Source organism: Lepidochelys olivacea (assembly GCF_965140295.1).
Source record: "Lepidochelys olivacea isolate rLepOli2 genome assembly, chromosome: 1".
In the NCBI taxonomy this organism is placed as follows: domain Eukaryota; kingdom Metazoa; phylum Chordata; order Testudines; family Cheloniidae; genus Lepidochelys; species Lepidochelys olivacea.
Window position 1 is genome coordinate 134,637,155 of NC_140411.1, and position 17,444 is coordinate 134,654,598.

At 40.3% G+C, this 17,444-nt stretch overlaps 1 protein-coding gene across 4 annotated transcripts in view; it reads left to right on the forward strand.

Moving 5' to 3' along the window:
• WWC3 (WWC family member 3) overlaps window positions 1-16,755 on the forward strand; it is a 169,536-nt gene extending 152,781 nt beyond the window's left edge. For 3 of the 4 annotated variants that reach the window (XM_084641561.1, XM_084641563.1, XM_084641564.1), the window contains exons 17-23: window positions 88-239; window positions 7,307-7,463; window positions 8,633-8,797; window positions 11,679-11,771; window positions 12,798-13,028; window positions 13,821-13,948; window positions 15,371-16,755. In XM_084641561.1, the coding sequence (XP_084497687.1) occupies window positions 88-239; window positions 7,307-7,463; window positions 8,633-8,797; window positions 11,679-11,771; window positions 12,798-13,028; window positions 13,821-13,948; window positions 15,371-15,437 (993 nt within the window). In that variant the 3' untranslated portion in view covers window positions 15,438-16,755. The remainder of the gene's footprint in view (window positions 1-87; window positions 240-7,306; window positions 7,464-8,632; window positions 8,798-11,678; window positions 11,772-12,797; window positions 13,029-13,820; window positions 13,949-15,370) is intronic. The other variant, XM_084641562.1, reaches the window with a different exon arrangement.
• Window positions 16,756-17,444: the final 689 nt, after the last annotated feature.

Genomic DNA, 17,444 nt, shown 5'->3' on the forward strand with positions numbered 1-17,444 from the left:
CAGGACACACTTCTTTTATTCTGAATACTCCATAAAAGCTAAGTCCTGGTTTAAGCTGTTTCATTTGAAACCCGTTTTCTCTTTCAGGATGCAGTGACAGCCCTATTAGCTAGGACCACAGCTCAGCTGGAAGCAGTGGAGAGAGAGCTGGCAGAAGAGAGAGTGAAACTGGAGTACACAGAGGAGGAAATCCTAGAGATTGAAAGAAAGGAAGATCAGGCAGAAGCTGTATCAGAGAGGTAAAAATATTAGGTTAAACCCTGATCAAAAAGAAATTGTAAGATCTTGGCTGAAGTTTACGCTGTGGTTCTGTCCTCAAATATGACTGTAAAAACAACAGATCTTACTCTGAATTCTGCTCCCTGCCTGTATTCAGTGTATCAGATCATTATAGCCTATCATCACGTGCAGGCAGAAGGGAACCCAACTTATCTCTCAGATCCCAGGTTGAGTTTGCAGGGATGGCAGCTAGGAAGGGGGTGGAAAATGACTTTTTGTTACAAACTGAGTACCTTTTACATGGAGATATTGCGAAACAGAAAGCAGGGAACCCTGCAGTGCCATTGTTGCAGTCACTTTCTAGAATATAATTTGCACTTTAATTAAAATTCTGTTGTATTCATGAAGGAAAGTTGAAATAAAACTGCATGTTGCAGAGGAAACAAAATTGAAATGTAGATAGTTCATGTCTTGACCTTGCAAACACCTATACATGTGTGTTCAGGATTGGGCCATACACATTTATACGTTTAAATTGTTTATGTATGACCTTGTATAAAAATTAGAAATGAATTGTTTATCCTATAAAAGGATGCATTTTCTGGTGGAAGGGAGAGGGAGGGATTGATTTTGTTATACATTAACAATACCACAGTCTTCTATTTTCCTAACTACTCTCACTTACAATAAGAGCAAAAAGATCCAGTTTGGACACTAGAGACAATACAGTGCTATCAACTGGACAGGGTGGGAAATGTGCAAAAATTAAGGACATTCACAACACTGATTCCACGGAGCATTTTAATGAATTTTATAAAACCCCATAACTATCTTGTAAAATGCAGCATGGCTGGATTACAATTCTCAGCAGAGAGTCATCATGCTTTTGAGAGTTTTCTTATTATGGTGATTTCTTTTTGAAGTACTCAACTGATCCTGAATTTATTCATATGTAAGGTAACATTTCGGAAGTGCCTGAGTGACTTGAGGGCTTAAGTTCTTACTGAAGATATGTTGTCCACATGGATTCCACTGTTGACACGCTTATACCCCGTGTACATGAGATTGGATTCTTTTTGCCAGCAGTGTCCAAACAGGCTGTATCAACCCTAGATGTCCTCACACCCTCCATCTGAGGATATAAAGGGCAGAGTGGGCCCAACTATCCCTTAGTTCTTTCTTATCACCTGTGGCAGTGAGATGGAACCCCTTTTCTCTGCACACTGAGCTAGTGTTACTTATCTTAGTTAATTGCCTGTTGGCAATATATATACTACTAAAAGTTAATGACTTCTTAGATAAGATTCACATATGCTAGAAAACTTCAGTTAGGCTAGCGATATGTAATAGAAATGTGGCAGAAGCGAAATCTCTAGGATTCAAGACCTATCCCTTGTACAATATTTTGATGTCTATTGACATGGGCACTCCCAGTGTCTACTGTGCAGAGGAGACGGACACATCCAGTGGCAATGTTCCATTTGTCAGTCTTTCTCCAAGTGCACTCCTCAAGAGATCAATGTGAGCCTCTTCAGACACTGAGTGGAAGACTACTGTAAGGCCTCAGCCATCCGGTCAGTCTCTCTCTGTTAGTGCCTGGAGAGCCAAGATTCCACCCTGAGCTCTCAGGCCAGATCTTCTCAGAGTTTTCATGAGTCTATCGCTATCTTGGCATCCTCTGACAGGCAGAAAGGAGCACCGCCCACCTGTTCCTATCAATCCTATCCTGTACCACCTATCAATTAAAAATGCCTTTTTAATATCCTTTATCTCAGCTCACAGGGTAAGGTGGACTCAGGCCCTCATGTTCTCCTTGTACAGTGTGTTTCATAAGGACAGGGTCACTGCCAGGCCTCATTCCAAGTTACTGCCCAAAGTTGTCTCAGTGTTTCATATAAACCAATCCATTCACCTCCCATTTTCCCCCCCAAGTCTCACTTAGCCCCGGAGGAAGCCAGCCTTTACATACTAGATGTAGTAAGAGCACTGTCTCTTTATATTGACAGGACAAAATCATTCAGGAACATACTTAGACTATTTGTCATCTTTGCAAGTAGAGCTAAAGGATATCCTATATCCTTACAGAGGTTATCTAAGTGGATCTCCAACTGTATAAGGACATGCTAGGAGTTAGCTGGGTTAGATCCACCTGATCATATTAGAGTTTATTCCACTAGTGCTCAGGCACGTTCTGCTGCCTGTTTGAACAATGTCCCTGTACATGAAATTTGTAGAGCACTATATAGAGCTTGGTCCATGCCTCTACAAGACACTATTCTTTGGTAGAAGCCTCCAAATCAGATGCATGTTTTTTGGAAGGGCTGTCTCACAGTCACTGTTAAGTAGGTCTCCAAACGAACAGATAATGACTTGTTAATCACCAAGAATAGAATCTATATGGACAATCACGCAAAGAACAAATAACGGTTACTTACCCTACGATAATTGTGGTTCTTTGAGATTTGTTGTCCACATGGATTCCATGACCCACCCTCTCTCGAAAGAATAGTAAGTATGGCAGGCGACCAGCTTGAACGGTGAAATCCTAGCGGATCTTAAGCATAAAAAAGAAGCTTACAAGAAGTGGAAGGTTGGACATATGACCAGGGAAGAGTATAAAAATATTGCTCGGGCATGTAGGAATGAAATTAGGAGGGCCAAATCGCAACTGGAGCTGCAGCTAGTGAGAGATGTTAAGAGTAACAAGGAGGGTTTCTTCAGGTATGTTGGCAACAAGAAGAAAGCCAAGGAAAGTGTGGGCCCCTTAATGAATGAGGGAGGCAACCTAGTGACAGAGGATGTGGAAAAAGCTAATGTACTCAATGCTTTTTTTGCCTCTGTCTTCACGAACAAGGTCAGCTCCCAAACAGCTGCGCTGGGCATCACAACATGGGGAATAGATGGCCAGCCCTCTGTGGAGAAAGAGGTGGTTAGGGACTATTTAGAAAAGCTGGATGTGCACAAGTCCATGGGGCCGGACGAGTTGCATCCGAGAGTGCTGAAGGAACTGGCGGCTGTGATTGCAGAGCCATTGGCCATTATCTTTGAAAACTCGTGGCGAACGGGGGAAGTCCCGGATGACCGGAAAAAGGCTAATGTAGTGGCAATCTTTAAAAAAGGGAAGAAGGAGGATCCTGGGAACTACAGGTCAGTGAGTCTCACTTCAGTCCCCGGAAAAATCATGGAGCAGGTCCTCAGAGAATCAATCCTGAAGCACTTACACGAGAGGAAAGTGATCAGGAACAGTCAGCATGGATTCACCAAGGGAAGGTCATGCCTGACTAATCTAATCGCCTTCTATGATGAGATTACTGGTTCTGTGGATGAAGGGAAAGCAGTGGATGTATTGTATTCTTGACTTTAGCAAAGCTTTTGACACGGTCTCCCACAGTATTCTTGTCAGCAAGTTACAGAAGTATGGGCTGGACGAATGCACTATAAGGTGGGTAGAAAGTTGGCTAGATTGTCGGGCTCAACGGGTAGTGATCAATGGCTCCATGTCTAGTTGGCAGCCGGTGTCAAGTGGAGTGCCCCAGGAGTCGGTCCTGGGGCCGGTTTTGTTCAATATCTTCATAAATGATCTGGAGGATGGTGTGGATTGCACTCTCAGCAAATTTGCGGATGATACTAAACTGGGAGGAGTGGTAGATACGCTGGAGGGCAGGGATAGGATACAGAAGGACCTAGACAAATTGGAGGATTGGGCCAAAAGAAATCTGATGAGGTTCAATAAGGATAAGTGCAGGGTCCTGCACTTAGGACGGAAGAACCCAATGCACAGCTACAGACTAGGGACCGAATGGCTAGGCAGCAGTTCTGCAGAAAAGGACCTAGGGGTGACAGTGGACGAGAAGCTGGATATGAGTCAGCAGTGTGCCCTTGTTGCCAAGAAGGCCAATGGCATTTTGGGATGTATAAGTAGGGGCATAGCGAGCAGATCAAGGGACGTGATCGTCCCCCTCTATTCGACATTGGTGAGGCCTCATCTGGAGTACTGTGTCCAGTTTTGGGCCCCACACTACAAGAAGATAAATTGGAAAGAGTCCAGCGAAGGGCAACAAAAATGATTAGGGGTCTGGAACACATGACTTATGAGGAGAGGCTGAGGGAACTGGGATTGTTTAGTCTGCAGAAGAGAAGAATGAGGGGGGATTTGATAGCTGTTTTCAACTACCTGAGAGGTGGTTCCAGAGAGGATGGTTCTAGACTATTCTCAGTGGTGGAAGAGGACAGGACAAGTAGTAATGGTCTCAAGTTGCAGTGGGGGAGGTTTAGGTTGGATATTAGGAAAAGCTTTTTCACTAGGAGGGTGGTGAAACACTGGAATGCGTTGCCTAGGGAGGTGGTGGAGTCTCCTTCCTTAGAAGTTTTTAAGGTCAGACTTGACAAAGCCCTGGCTGGGATGATTTAATTGGGGATGGGTTCTACTTTTGAGCAGGGGGTTGGACTAGATGACCTCCTGAGGTCCCTTCCAACCCTGATATTCTATGATTCTATGATTCTCCTTGCTACTATGGAGTCCTACTTCTCTGAGATTCTGTATTGTAACAAAAGGACTACTTTTTTCTTGAATTGTTACCACTTTTCTTGACTGCAGACTTGTTCCAACTTTAATCCTCTGTTTCTTAGACAGCCATTCAGATTTAAGGACCTTCATACCAGAATTGCTACTTCACCTGCTAGTTCTTTTATTTTTCAGCTCCATTCTGCTTTTACATCATTGCAGACTAATCTGTTCAGTTCTTTTGTGGTCCTGATGAGATACCAGCTGCTAGAAAGTGCTAAACCATGACTCTTTTTCCAGGCATATATTACTATAGCAGGATCCTTTCACTCTCTGCCACCCACAACTTTGCTAAATCAGTATACCCAGGAGGTGGAGCCTAGAAATTCCCAGAAAACCCATTTTAGAAATAGATAATCCATCCAGATCTGGTTCTGAGGACTTCTCCCATCTCAAAAATTGTGGTAAGATTTTCTTTGCAGTAGAGGGCAAAATTTACTATGCTGTTTGGGGAACAGGGGAATACCAAGAAGATTGTTATGGAGTAAAGTTAAACTGCATTTAATTGTCCTCAAAATAGAGAGCTAGCTTTTGGATAACCCAAATCATTGCTAAATGAAGGTAAGCAATTTAATAGAATTAAAGTGCAACGTGCAGTCTGATATGTTTTGAGTGACTCATCTGGGCCTGCACTTCAAATGGCAAACTCATGAGATCATGCTTCTGTTTCACAAGCTCACACAGCTTTTTCTGTTGTTAGTACTTGGTACAGTATTTGCTTCTCATTCAGATTTATGGGTCTCAACATTCTGCAGCAGGTGTGCAGAATGGGGCATCATATCCATGGGCAAAGATTTTTGCTATTTTTATTGCTATTATATTATATGAAGATTTTTGCTATTTTTCCCTGGCTTTTGAAAGAAGGGCATTTCAGAAGTTAGCACCTTAAATATGTTGACATGCTTTGACATTTGTCTTTTATATATGAGTGTAGAACATAGCTGATAGGTGGTATGAGTTCCAGGGTTGTCAATTTTTGAAACACATTGTGACAACATTGAAATTCCTCTTGGGAGCAGGAGATATGTGAGTGGTCTGTAAGACCTCTGCCCTTTTAGTTGCTTTAGGGACATATGGGCTGAGAATCCCAGTTAGATCAGCGAAGCTACTTTAAAGCTGAATCTTACTTCTCAAGAGTCAGTAAGTGAACAACTTATTTTAGTATTACTGTTTTCCCATCAAAAAGTTGTGCAGGTTACTAGCTTCGTCTTATAGAAACCTTATATTTTTTTCACCTTTCCTACCAACAAATTAACCATAAAGGTTAGTCTTTAACTTTATTTTCAAAACTAGGACCTCCTTTCATATAGCAAGTACTTTTTCAGTCTCACCTCCTGGAATGACCCACTTTTAAGAAAAGAAAGCTTTTGCCAATGACAAGGATAGTAGAGGCCCTTAAATATTGCTTATCCATTTTTATTTTTGCTTTGGCTTGTATTAAAAAGATATTTTTAGGTTAGGGTTGTATTGTCTTAGATAAAAGTTGCATGAGGGAGGCTGTTTCATTACACAGTGCATGATCAACCTGTATTTATTGATGCAGAAATTCTCAGCAAAAAACATTGTGGCTGGACTTTAAAAAGTGACTGCATAGTTGTAGATCTAGTAACAATACTTGGAGTTATTCAAGGTAAGATAATGACATGTGCAACCAAATCTCATACTATCGGGTGTACATTGCAAGCGTCAAGAATTGTCCAACTTCCAACTGGCTAAGGATCTGCTGCTGGAGGCATTATACCAGATTAACTGTACCAGCAGCCTGATCTGGTATAGCTATATCTATTTAAGAAAAGGGGTAGGTCCCGGAAAGATGGACCTGAACCATTTAAAAAAAAAAGTGTATTCCCCCAAAGCTAGCCACATGGTATGATGAATCCCTCAGAAAACAAACAGCGAGATTTGATACCACCCTCCCACTGCCCACTTTATACAGAGTCTTGATATTGAATATCACATCACAAAATGCCCTCATAAACTGCATAACTAAGGAGTTCTATATTCTTCTTCCTTTTAATTACACAATGTTCCTTTCTTTTCATGTTATAAGAGAGATTTTAAAAAGAGGAACTGGCCGCTTTCTTTATGGTGTTCATAATTTTGAATACCTTCACTTAGTGCTCCTATTGCTCTTCTGTTTTACAAGCTAAATAATCCAACCTTTGCAGTCTTTTATTTTATACATCACTGTTTTTCATGTTGTTAGTTTGTTGTTTGAGAGGCATTTTGTCCTTTTATTTATTTTAATGCTCTTTTCAAGGCTGGGAAGTGACTGGCTGGGATGACTAGAAAAGCTGGTTCTTACATGAAAGATCTGAAATTAATGGCTTGTCTGTGTACCTTAGAGGTCCAAATAGGATAATCACGTCATTCAAGTGGAATGAATCAGAACGGCAGGAACAAAATTTTTTAAAAGGCAACTTATCCTTGAAGATTTGGATGTTGAAATTCATTAACACAGCATATATTTTTGCACAGTTCCATCACATTTCTTGAAAGTTCCTTGAAATGTTCTGTCCTTAGGAGTTGGCAAGCAGAATCTGTTGACAGTGGATGTAATTGCACTCAGACCAGCCCACCTTATCCAGAGGCATGTTGTGGCGATTCGTTACGTGGCCATATGTTTGCAGTTCAGGCAGGTCAATACAGTTCTGGTAAAGTGCAGCCTCCACCCCTAAAGGTAAGAAGAGAAAACACTATACTCTTGAAGACGGGCAAATGCCTAGCACACTGTGCATTACTGGCACTAGCTGAACTTGTGTCATTTGGTCAGAAAATAAAATCAGAGCTGCATCAAGAACCCTGACCTATTGTTGTCTGCAATGCTGAAAATCATACTCTATATTGAGTTGTTAAACTTACTCTTTTTAGTTACTTTTGGGGGAAAACTGCGTGTTGTCTCTTAATTTTACTTCCTATAATGGGATACTTGTCCAGTTTCTTGTTGAACAGAATCACTTTGTCAGCTCGTAAGGTAAAATATTTTTGCTCCTGCATAATGAGTGAGTATAGACTTACACTCAGTAACTGTGTTTCCTAGAAGTGTTTTGGAGAAGGCCATTCCCAAATGCAAATACTCATACCAATGTCGCATTCGTGGAAGATTTTTAAAATGTAAAAACTGAAAGGTTAAGTTTGTTACCTTACTTTCACCGTGTTAAAATAAACGTAGCTGGTTTTCAGACCAAATTTGGTGTGTTGAAGGCTGTATGTCATTTAAATCAGCTTCTGGAAACTCACAGAAAGTCAATGGAACTACATCTATTTACACGTGCTGAGAAACTTGTCCTGTCAGAGTGTGGTGCACCATTCAGTGTCACATTGTGGTTGGGTAATACAGAACAGTTAAGTGAGCCATCTAAAAGTTTGGAGGCTTGGTTCAAAACTTATATGTTCAGAATCTCCAAATGCTTTGATTTTTTCTGTGATATCCTCAAAGTCTCCGGGTTCCTCGTGATTGACTCCTCTCCCTACCTTTGTACTGACTTAGTGGCGGGGCTGCTCCCTTCCCGAGAATCAGCACAGTTTTCTGAAAAGTGATTTAGTTCTCTCCATCCATTGAGGTAAGAGCTTAGGCAGCTGTCCAGTCCAGCAGATTTGGTGATGTGGCTACAGAATGCTACATGTTAATCTCTTTATGGTTTAAGGCCCAGCAGAAAGGCTGTTAGCACTTGCAAACCAGTCCCACTATTTTGAATTGTGTGGTTTTAGAATTATGGTTTCTTAAATGAGAGATGATTCATGCACTGGACATATTAATTACAACTAGATCATAACTAACAAGTTTTTCTGCTTTTGTTGTAGAAGAGGTCAGTGGAGTAAAAGTACTGTTTTTGGCTGTGATTCTAGGTGGATAAAGAAACTAACACAGAAGATCTCTTCCCAGAAGAAGTCGCTATTCTTCCAAAAGAGAGAACCTGCCGAAGGCCCCGTGGTTCTGCTTTTGTTCGTAGTAGCACTATTGTTCGATCACAGACCTTCTCACCTGGAGCACGAAGTCAGTATGTTTGCAGAGTGAGTAGAAATTGTTTGTGGTTTTACGTTCAGAAGCAGAAAGTGTATTAAAGTGTGCTTTTTCAATACTTACATAATATTTACACGATTTAGGATTTATATTTTTTTTTAATGTTCAGCCAAAAATTCTACACTGCATTAAATTATCATCACTGGAAAGAGTTCACTGATAGGAACCTATTTCTCTATAAAATACTAAGAATTAAATGATAGAATAGTCTTTTGGAGTCTTATGCTAGATACTGCTGACTTCCATAACATAACTTTTCTTTGTTTTTTGTCTGTTTGGTGTCTAACATCGTGGAGTTCTGATCCTTGTTCAGAATTCCTTCTTGCTACCATAATACAAATAATAACTCACATAGCAGCCACTTGACACGCCTTGAAAATGCATTGTTATCACATTCTGCAAGAGGCTCAGATAAAATTGCTGCACGTTTCTATCCAAAGTGAAGGACTATGTAATGCTAGATACTATTTTAATATATACTGTTTAAAGCAGACACCTCACTGAATCTGAAAAGCTAGTAATTTAGTGACATTGGTGTAAGTGGGGGAATAGTCCCACTGTTGTGAGGAACTTTCCTGGCTCATACACCACCCTGATGGAATTGGTGAGCAAAAGGTCTGAGTCCTCACTCCCACTCCCTTTATACAGAGGCCTGCCTTATCTCCCCTTCCACTCTCCTGTGCGGCAGAGTCCCATAACCCCAACAAGGCTGGGGCAAGGTTTCCTGGGGGGCTCGACCCCCCCAACCTTGTTGTGCTCACTTAGGACCGGGGATAGAGTGCCCCACACCGGGGTGCTCTCTCTGCACTGGGTGCTTCCCTGACCCTCTGGTCATTGCATATAGTTCAAAGCAAATACGATTTATTAAATAGCAACTAATTAAAAAAAATTAGGGAAAATATGGGAAAGGTTAAAGGAAAACTTATAACCCTACCCTGTGAGTATGGGGGAACCACAAATAGCTGTCCCTGGAATGTCCAGGAAGTTCAGTCTGTTCCTCACATGTCCAAGGCCGCCTTCCCAGGCCGTGGCTGTGCTGTGGTGATACACTCGCTCTGGGGGTGGCCACACGCCCTCAGGCTCTAGGTGGCAGGACCCTTCTTCCCAGCGTTGCCCCCGTCGGGGTTACAATCCCCTCCCAAGTCCAGCCTGCAAGGCCTCTTGGCCACGGGCGTCTCCCTGCGCTGGGCCCCCTGCCCAGGGTCCCCCCTCACTCTCCCCAGCTGCTCACCGCACCCGGCTCCGGGCTGCTCCACTTGCAGCTCCACTCTGCCTCAGCACGGCTGCTGCTCTGCCTCCCAGCTCTGCTCTCCGGGCTGCTTCTCTGGATCTCTCTGGCTCTGGCTGCTGCTCTTTCCTTGCCTCCAACCCACTCTGCTCCTGGAAGCTCACACCGAGGGACAGGACCCTGGACTCCCAACTCCCTCATTGGCTGGCCTGCCCTGTCAATCAGACTGACCTGGAGCATTGGCCCTGGGGATTGTCTGTCTCAGGGTCTTGATTTCTCATTGGCCCTTTCTTTTGATACTGGGAGAGGGCCAAAAAAACCCACTAACTTTCAGTAAGGGGCCAACAGTCCCCTTACATTGGCATGGATCACTGTTCATGTCGCGCTCGCTGTCAGTACCCAGCTTTGGCTGGGAAAGCTAATGATCTAACCAGCTCTCAAGGTTCCTTCCCCACTCTGAACTCTAGGGTACAGATGTGGGGACCTGCATGAAAACCTCCTAAGCTTATCTTTACCAACTTAGGTTAAAACTTCCCCAAGGTACAAACTATTTTACCCTTTGCCCTTGGACTTCCACTGCCACAACCAAACTTTATCTGGGTTCCTGAGAAAACGTAGTTTGGAAACGTCTTCCCCCCCCCCCAAAATCCTCCCAACCTTGCACCCCACTTCCTGGGGAAGGTTTGGTAAAAATCCTCACCAATTTGCATAGGTGACCACAGATCCAAACCCTTGGATCTTAGAACAATGAAAAAGTATTCAGTTTTCTTACAAGAAGACTTTTAATAGAAGTAAAAAAGAATCATCTCTGTAAAATCAGGATGGTAAATACCTTACAAGGTAATTAGATTCAAAACATAGAGAATCCCTCTAGGCAAAACCTTAAGTTACAAAAAAACACACAGAGAGGAATATTCATTCTATTCAGCACAGCTATTTTCTTAGCCATTTAAAGAAATCATCATCTAACACATACCTAGCTAGATTACTTACTAAGTTCTAAGACAACATTCCTGTTCTGTCCCCGGCAAAAGCATCACACAGACAGACACAGACCCTTTGTTTTTCTCCCTCCTCCCAGCTTTTGAAAGTATCTTGTCTCCTCATTGGTCATTTTGGTCAGGTGCCAGCGAGGTTACCTTTAGCTTCTTAACCCTTTACAGGTGAGAGGATTTTTCCTCTGGCCAGGAGGGATTTCAAAGGGGTTTACCCTTCCCTTTATATTTATGACACCAGCGGACCAAATTCAGTGATGAATCCTGGTCACATGCCACCTTCTTGCAAATACGCTAAGGAGATTGGCTTGTTATACACAACAATAAACACTTTTGATGGTAGATCACTGTTGCCAACCACAACAATCTGTTGGCAATTTAAAAAGAAACATAGTGAAGCACGTGCACCATCTTTTAACAAATAAACATTGTTCAGAAACTGCACAACAGAATTTTTTTAAAGTGAAGGCAAGTATGAATTTATGATGCAGTCTGAGAACTTTTGTCCATTAATGTAAGTAAATCCCAAGTGTCCTAGAAAAGTATTCTGTTGTCTAGCATTGTTTCCAATTAAAAGCTTGTAACATTTGTGATTCCAAAGCAACCATGAATAAATGTCCATTTATGTTTAATATCTTTTTTAATCAGCTGTATCGTAGTGACAGTGACAGTTCAACCCTGCCAAGGAAATCACCCTTCATCCGCAATACATTGGAAAGGCGTACTTTGCGCTATAAGCAGGTATACTACAGTATATGAGCATGTGGATTTTTCTCTGCTGAGACCTTTTTTACAAAGTGAAGCAGCAGTACTTTGACCTGGATTTCAAAGGTGTATTTAAGACAATTTTTATGAAGCATCTGATACTGTAATGTAATAAATTAATTGGGTTTTTTTTAGGAGAAGAGACAGATATTTGAGATACAGTCATAAACAACTGCAAAAACTTGCTTGTCACCTAATGACCAATTTAAATCAATTCTGATTATGGATTGGTTTAATTATCCAGTGTGTTAAAATGCTATCGGTAAGACTGTGCTTGGCTGCATACCCACAAAGTGCGGTGAGACCAATTAGAAATCCCGGTCACAACCCTCTGTGGTCCACCTAGACTTTGGTCCTAGGTGTTCAGAAGTAAGCAAGGTTAAGTGCCCCTTTAGTCTCTTACCAGAGTAGGGGGGCAGGGAGTGTGCGGAGCCTTGTTTTCATCCCCCATATTTTCTGGCCAGTGCAGGTGTCGTAACTTATTGCTGGAAGAGATGAGTAGCAAATTGCTACCACCTTCAGAGCAAGGAGGAAGCTTGGAAGGAGTTTTTACTCAGGATGTGTCTCCTGAGTCACAATGCATTTTGAGTTTACTCCTGAGTGGTGTAGTTTGTACATCACCCTTTGCTGAAAGCTATTCCTGAAGTCATCATTTAACAGTAAGAATTTCATGATGGCAGCAGAAGGTATGTAAATAAGAACACTTGGTTCACAACCCTATGCATATTTATGGACTAAGACATCTTACTTGGAAAAGGTGGTTAGTTTTTTGAGACCAAAATTTGGATCTGCCATCAAACACGAATTGAAATAGTATACCTGAAATACAAAATATGTTTAGTCTTGTCACAGTGAGATTGGTACGTTATTTCCAAAACTTCCGTGCCAGAAGAGTTAAAGACATGCATGAAATGTCTGCCTGAATCAGCTAAGAATATATCAATATAACATGTTCTGAATAACATCTCTGTTGTGTGTTTTATTTGAATTATAATAATCCAGCAGTCTTGTAGATCTTCTTTGGCTGAGCTTATGGCAAGGACATCCCTAGACCTGGAGCTGGATCTCCAGGCATCCAGAACTAGACAGAGACAACTGAATGAGGAGATATGTGTTTTGAGAGAGTTGAAGCAACGTCTGGAAGATGCCCAACTCAGAGGGCAAACTGATCTTCCCCACTGGGTCCTTCGGGACGAACGATTCCGAAATTTGTTGAAGGAAGCAGAGAGACAGGTATGGTTTCTTGGGCTCTATGTTGGGCATACTCAGAACCCTTGATTAAAGCCTGCCTGATGGTAAGTATACCTTGGAAGTGCTGAAGTTAAATGAATGGACCTCTATAATGTTACATGATTTCAAATAAACAATTTCACCCCAGATGCCCTTGTTGTTACCCTCATGAAAACATCAGTTCATTGATCATTATTGAATACCACATTGGTGACAATTACTGGAGGATGGAACTGTTTAATGTGTCTGAGACATTAAAACTCTCCATCAAAAGTTTGATTTTTCTGGTATTTTTAAAAGCATTTTCTGATATTTCTGTAAGTTATAGATATTTAGTAGGGGAATCGCAATGCATTTTTCCCCACGTGGCCTCTGGATGAATATCCACTGATTTGATATTTTATCATAAATGAGTGTTCTGCATAATTTCCTCTTACTGTGTATGCATACTGTAATTCCCATTGATGGGAAAGGGAAGTGTACCAAAGCATGCTGGGGCAAACTACAAAAAATTGCCATTGGATTTTCAGTGCCCACATAGAGCACACATAATCTCTAGTTTATGGTCTCATTTGAAAGATCGAAATACAGTAAACTACGTGGAATTTAACACATCTTTCTCAGGAGCATTAGGGACGAAAACAGTCCTGTGGCTCTGGGGAGTCTAGCTATTTCAGACCTTGTGTTTGGCTGGTTTCACTGAGATGAAGTGGGAAAGCATATTATTTAAACAGATGTCTTCATTTCCATATGTTTCCAGCTATTCATTTTTAGTTTGGTTTTAATACTTTTCAGACAAGACAGACCAAATTTGAACATCACCAAGAACAAGTAGCTGAAAAAATGCTAAAGAAAGCATCCAAAGAAGTATACCTACTGCGTGGACAAAACCAGAAAGAGCCTATTCAGGTGCAGACTTTTAGGTAAGCAATAACATCTGTATTGAAAATAGCACATGTTTAATCTTTACCGGTCTCTGTTGGTTGTAATGTACTAATGTATTACTATAGTAGCTCCAAACCACCTAGCTTCACTGTGCAGTGTCCTATGTATCTATAACCTTTACTTATATATTGATGTGGGCCTGTCTTCATTAGAGTGCTTTTCTTTTGAGCAATTCATGGTACAAAGACTAAAAACCGAAGTGAAGAAGCGCTGTCACCCAACGTGCAAATAAAAAAATGCTGTAGTACAAAAAGAGAATGTCCAAATTTATGTACACACATTTTTAGGCTATAATTCTAATTCGGGCAGCTACTAACACCACCATATTCTTTGGGCTCCAAGCTAACATGGTTTAAGTTCTCCAAGGAACCAGTTGCATCCCTATATGCACAGTCGATTAGTTAATGTTCTATATGTACTCTAGTAAACAGCATTGTACCCATAACTGTTTGTTCTTACTATTCAAACCAAAGTCCTGTTTCCCAACTGCTCTTTCCAGAAATCTCTGTGCTTTGTATCCTTCTTCATCCCTTCCTCCTCTGCTTACAGTTCTTATGTCAAATGTTAATTTCATTTTTCATTTGGGAGATGCTGTCAAAAATCCCTTTCTCCTAGGCTGACAGGCAGGACCTCAGGAGAGCAGAAATTGCAGGGTTGGTTTTTGATAGCTCTCTAATTCCTGTAATAATGAAGCCAACTTAAATCCTGCATATTGGGGAACACAAGGCAGGGAGGAAATAAATCAAATATACAGGCTGGTATGCAGAGATGAAACCATGGATAGTTTCTAATCACATTTAATCTGCTGTCTGTGGTGTTTGCTCAATAAAAAAGTGAAAAGAATAAGAATTTCCTTATTTTAGATATGAATGCATCCAGAAATAGTCTGTTACTTTCTGTATGTGTTGTCAGTAAAAACTGAAACAGTGCAGTTTTGTCCAGTGAAGAGGAACTATGCAAGGCTTAGCCGATGTGTAGAGCCTTGTGTGGTTCTGTGTACTCTGGGGCAGCTTTCATCCAAAAAGTAATAGTGTCTGTGGTTTATATTGTCGAGGAATTTGTCTGTATTCCCCATTTAGTTCAATCGTGTATAGCTAGTAGTGGATACTAGTTCTTTTTTTTTCTTCCAAAAGACTGATTCTATGATGCTGACCTCCTTTGCAAAGCACTGAGAGCTACTGATGAAAAGTGCTATATAAAGGGCTAGGTGGTATTTATTATTATTTATTTATTATAGCTATACAATATGAGCCCGGTTTACTATGTTTATAAACACCTCAATAAATATTTGATCTGAAGAATTTAATGAGCTAAATAAAGATTGAAACAAATTCAGTTTCTTGAAGTCTGTATATAAGCATTTGTTTGACTACTTTTTATCTCTATTTTTTCAATGACAGAGAGAAGATAGCATTTTTTACAAGACCAAGGATTAACATACCTCCTCTGCCAGCTGATGATGTGTAACAGGTTGCATTGTAAACATGAAGTATTTATCTGTCTGTTTTATTTTAATGAAATTATTAGACTAGCTAAATTTCTTTTAAAAAGTTTGTGCAAAATACTATTAATATACACCTTTTGTAAAAAATAAAAACGTAAAAAAAGTAAAAGTAAAAAATTATATAAATATATATACACACACACACACACACACACACACATATATATATTTTATAATAGTGACTGCAACAAGGCTTGGTTTTTCCTTGTTGTGAAATTGACATCTCTGAAGACAACTTATTTTATAAAAGATCAGCTATCCTGTTAAGAGTGTGTACAGTTTTTATGCTGTTTTATTTGATTTAAAGGCTGGAAGACAGAAACAAAGTGAGTTCAGGCAAATTCACTGTATTGTAATTTATTTATAGCACATTTTTCCTTGAAGGAAAATACCTACTTTAAGATGTATTTTAAGACTGAAATTTTGTTCTTCAGTATTCGTCATACAGTAGAATGGAACCATTGAGCTGGTTTTGTTTCTGATACCTGAAATGAAAATACTATGTTCTAAATTTGTCACTTTTATCAGCTTTACTATCTGTATCCTATCATGTAAATTGTATTCTTTAGCACTGTCTGTGTTATAGCAAAATATTATCACCTGCAATGTTTTTAATACTGATTAAAAATGCCATTCAACATTGCAGAACTCATTTGCATGTTCTTACTGTGCACTAACAGATTGTTCTCATTTCAGTTGTGTTTAATGTATCTTTATATTTTTAATTAGATTTTCAATTTAAACGGGGGAAAGGAAAAGGGTGGCAGGTCTTTGTTTTGCTATGATTTAATAAAGATGGAAATGGGGGGGGAGGGGACTTCCCATATTAATAAAACCAGTAAAAGAATATAGCATCCGAGTAGTTTTAAAGATTGTGGCCCCATTCAGGAAGTACTTAAGTCCTATATTCTGGAAAGCATCCCTATTCAGAAGTGGGGTTAAACACATGCGCATAGCTTTTTAAGCAGGTGCTTTGAGTTAGGCACATGTGTAAGTTTTTGCTTTCCTGATGCTTTTCAGAAACAGGGCTTATAACTCTGGAAGAAATAGCTCACTTGGTTGGCAGCTGGGCCAACTACAACTTGGCCAGGAATGATTTTATTTGTTACCATTTGCTTTAACATAGGACTGTCACCCTAAATTCCCGACAATGCCAGTTTTGTGTCCTTGCATCTTGCAAGTATGTAAAAATGCTTCTTACTGAGCTACTATAGGCAGTTTCTAATATTTTCTAATGTGCATTACCTAAGGAGAAGGGCACCCCACACAAGACTTATTTAACCTAATGTTGGAACATCCAGTGTGAAAATCAAGGTCTCTCTCGGTTCAAGGGACATCGTCAGGACAGATTTGGCCCCAAATTTAGGTTTTGTAAAAAGCTAACAAAATTGCAAAATCTCTGACCAGTAGCTTGTTTTCATTTATTTTTAGAAACAAGTAAACATTCCCTGCGGTGTTAGGACTCATGTACTGTAGCATTATGTAAGAGTATGAGAACGTAAAAGTTAAACTGACTGGGTCTATTTTCATTGTCCAAGCTGTGGAAAGTAAGCAGAATATAAATAGCAAAAGTATGTTATATTAAAAACCCAAACAGATTAGTAATTGAACATTATTAGTAACACAGACATTTGTGTTTTTAAATTATATTCCTTTTTACCTGACATAGTGTTTGTAAGCTTCCTATTCATCCAGTTTGGCATGAAAAAAGAATATTTGGCTTTATCATACTAACTGCTTTCAAGCCTCTTTTCTTCACAGTGGTATTGGTAGCTGTAGATAAGGGTCTCAAGCCTGAATAAGAGAGATTCAAAAAATGAACAGAATATAAGCCAACAAAAATAAATACTTACTAAAATAAATAACTAAAAACCAATGTTTTAGTCTGTGTTGGGATGAAAGTCTGAGAACACCAACTCTTTAAGTGCTCATTACCTGAATGTCCCAGTGCGTGAGAGGAAATAGATCTG